General features: G+C 37.2%; 1 protein-coding gene across 1 annotated transcript in view; it reads left to right on the top strand.

Annotated features, from left to right (window-relative positions):
- The first annotated feature begins 419 nt into the window (after positions 1–419).
- LOC118734203 (NADH dehydrogenase [ubiquinone] 1 alpha subcomplex subunit 5) overlaps positions 420–3584 on the top strand; it is an 80102-nt gene continuing 76937 nt past the window's right edge. Inside the window, exon 1 of the mRNA XM_036463925.1 lies at positions 420–564. Coding sequence (XP_036319818.1) covers positions 550–564 — 15 coding nt within the window. The 5' untranslated portion in view covers positions 420–549. The remainder of the gene's footprint in view (positions 565–3584) is intronic.

Below are 3584 nucleotides of genomic sequence, written 5' to 3'. Positions count from 1 at the left end.
CCCTACTCTAATGGGTTGCTTTTCAAAAAAGATGCTGAAGCTTAATAAGACTGCTTTTACACAGTTCAAGTATTGATTTCAATTCTGCTCGCATGTTGGAGAGAGGGGGTGAGAAGAAAAGGGTACACATGCGTCTGTACCGTCAAGTCGTTTCAACTTTCTTGCTTTGCTTTTGGCATTTTCGTTGCTTCCCATTTAAAGAACCAAAAACTTGAATTCAACAGAATTGAAACGTGTAAAAGCAAATAGGAACCACAAAAGAGAATGAGCAAAAATTGCTTTCAAGTACTTGAATCATGTAAATCAGGTGAAAGTTTGGCGTTTCCGATACAAGTCCTTGTTTTCGATACCTACTTGTATCGCAGTAAAAAGTATCGAGTAAAAAACAACTTGGTAAATTGAGAAAAGTATCGAGTATGTACTTGGATTTACTTTTATCGATTTATCCCTACATACGGTTTGCTACAGCTCTAATTGTAGTTGATTTGTTTTGATTTTCCAGTAGAACAAATTTCTGAGTTGAGTTTGGGAGATAATTGGTTCATAGGAATGGCTGCGAAAGTGGTGAGTGTCTCATAAATGCAACAAAGAAAATATAATTTAATTATGGAGCTGCAAATACCCGGGTATTATGTAACAGATTAAAGTCTGCTTGGCTTTCCTTTACATCACCCCCACGTTTATACGTAAGCTATTTGCAAATACCTAACTCAATGTTTATTCGACGGTGAAAAATTGTTATTTAATGCCTGATTATAAAAATTCAATAATACCCTCGAAAAAGGTAATAAGGGTGGGGTTTAGTAGCGCTCACAACTATTTCGGGCTATTCCGTCCAAAGGGGTGGCCCGATCCAAAAAAAAATTCCACACACTTATAGTCAAGGGTCTACGCATTATTTTAACACCCACTTTTGTAATTTTTGGTCACTAATTTATTTACAAATTGGGTTAGAAATATGCCCTTTTTTGTAAAATGCGGAAATTAGCGTAAATTTATCACTCTTATTCTCCTTAAAGCAGCCACTTCAGCAATATATTTTTATATTCTCCGTCACTTTACACTTTACTCGATGAGTTATAACTTTCTCTATGACTTTAATATTAACCAATTAATCGCAATTTATTAAATAAAAACACCTAAATCATGCGTCTGACTTTGGTTGCATATGCAAATTAAATGGTGGAGTTCAGCTGTCAAACTCCAAAATATGCAAAAGAATGAGAGACAAAAGAAAATAGGATATAACCCTGTAAGCATTAAAAATATACAAAGGTGTTCTCTGCAAAAGGTGTTCAGCTCCTTTTCTTCGCAAAACAGAAAGGAGAATTCTACTGCCCGAGGTATGCGGCCTAAGTCCGCCTAGGCAGAAAGTTGTTCTCTGCAAAAGGTGTTCAGCCCCCCTTTGGCAACACAGAAAGGAGAATTCTACTGCCTGAGGGTTATAATCCCTAAGTGCGGCCGAAGGCCGCCTACGCAGAAAGGTGTTCTCTGCAAAAGGTGTTCAGCCCCCCTTCTTTGGCAACACAGAAAGGAGAATTCTACTGCATCAGGGTTATAATCCCTAAGTGCGGCCGAAGGCCGCCTACGCAGAAAGGAATTCTACGCAAAAATACATTTGTTAAAAAGAAATTTTTTTTTATAAAAACTTGTTTTTTCTATTTTTAATTAACTTTTTTATTCTTTATTCAAAATCGCCCGATATCTAATTTGGCATAATTTCTTTTATTAAATAATCCCACGTTTTCTGTTAGTTGGGTCATATTCCACTTCAAACTGCTCTGTTTGCCTAAGAAAATTCTGTTTTTTTCCCTTTTTCAAACGGTTCCCTAGGGGACTGTGGGAGGAGCCCAAGGGGGGAATACGCCTTTTTAGAAAGCAGGGACTGTCCCCTTTCTAGTGGGGAGGGTTTGGGGGTCTCCGCCCCCTTCCCCCTCCGCCCCACCCTAAAAACGATGTGAGCGCTACTAAACATTTCCCGAAAATAAAGTTAAAAATGGCAACGTCTTGATTATAAAAAGGCAATAAGATGACCATCGAAAAAGAAAATAAACCTAAGAATGGCGGCGTCTTGCGCTTATTTGCAAATAGTACCGCTAATCAATACTTATTTGCGTGGGGTGGGGTTTAGTAGCGCTCACAACTATTTCGGGCTATTCCGTCCAAAACGGTGACCCTATCCAAAAAAATATTCCACACACTTATAGTCAAGGGTCTACGCATTATTTTAACACTTTTGTAAATTTTGGTCACTAGTTTATTTACAATTTGGATTTGAAATATGCCCTTTTTTGTAAAATTCGGAAATTAGCGTACATTTATCACTCCTATTCTTCTTAAAGCAGCCACTTCACCAATACATTTTTGTATTACCCTTCACTTTACACTTCACTCGATTAGTTATAACTTGCTTTACGACTTTAATAGTTACCAATTAATCGCAATTCATTTGGGTACTGTTTATGAATTTGTACAACGATTTTGGGTTGCTGTGCCCAAACGCGTGAATCGAATCAAAAAACTTTTACACACACTTGTAGACAACAGTTCACGCTTTATTACAAAAATAATTAACTAAATCTGTGCACTAATTTAACAATAATGTCGGTTGAAAATATAGTATTTGTTGCAAATTTTTGTTATAAATTTGTATATACATTTTTATATACAAGATATTTTTATAAAACACCCAGTAACCAAAATAGACATCAATGGGGCGCCTTTTTAGAAAGCGGGGACTGTCCCCTTTCTAAAGGGGAGAGTATGGGGGCCTCGCCCTCCCCCTCCGCCCCACACCCCAAAAACGATGTGAGCGCTACTAAACATTTCCCTTTGCGTGATTTATACGGAAACGTTTACCATTTTGCAAATTGTTATTTGCAAATAAAAGCTCTGATCCAATACTTTTCGTGAAAAATCCTGTAAAACTGTCAAACAGCAAAATTACTTTCTGAAGTGAGAGTAAAAAGTGAATAACAACAAACAGTACGGGAACAAAAAAAAATATTTTTCATGTAAAAACGTCAACCAGTGATTGCTTGACACTTCATGATTTTACCAGAAGAAAAAGTTCGGGTAAAATCTTGCAACTTCATTCTCTACACAACTCTCCAAAAGTCGCTCTCACTTACAGGATTTTGGAGTACGGGAACATTTTTCCTACAACTTCCTGCAAGTTCGTGTAAAATCCTGTAAGTTCATGGAGTACTGGATCAGAGCTAAAGTGTTATCAGTGTAGTATGAAATGAATTGGGTACTGTTTAGTACGTTGCCGGGTAGTAGTGCACTTTACGGGAACCAGGTCAAAATGGAGGGAACAAATCGAGAGTGGTATCAATCGACGCGTTTTAACGCGCACAATAACAATCCGGGGGGAGGGGGGAACCCAGATTTTTAATTAATTTAAGTGTTATTCGCAAAAAACACTTGCACTTTGCACTTTTCGCACCATGTTTTGATGAATTTGATGCAAATAAATGGAGTAAATGAAAGTTGTTCTCTGCAAAAGGTTTTCAGCAAATAACAATTTGCAAAATGGTAAACTTTGCCGTATAAACGCTGAGTTAATTTTTTATTTGCAAATA

The sequence above is a fragment of the Rhagoletis pomonella genome, unplaced genomic scaffold, assembly GCF_013731165.1.
Source record: "Rhagoletis pomonella isolate Grant_MI unplaced genomic scaffold, Rhpom_1.0 Rhpom_scaffold_00002, whole genome shotgun sequence".
In the NCBI taxonomy this organism is placed as follows: domain Eukaryota; kingdom Metazoa; phylum Arthropoda; class Insecta; order Diptera; family Tephritidae; genus Rhagoletis; species Rhagoletis pomonella.
The sequence above is the reverse complement of the archived record's forward strand: the minus strand, read 5'-3'. Positions and strand labels throughout refer to the sequence as shown.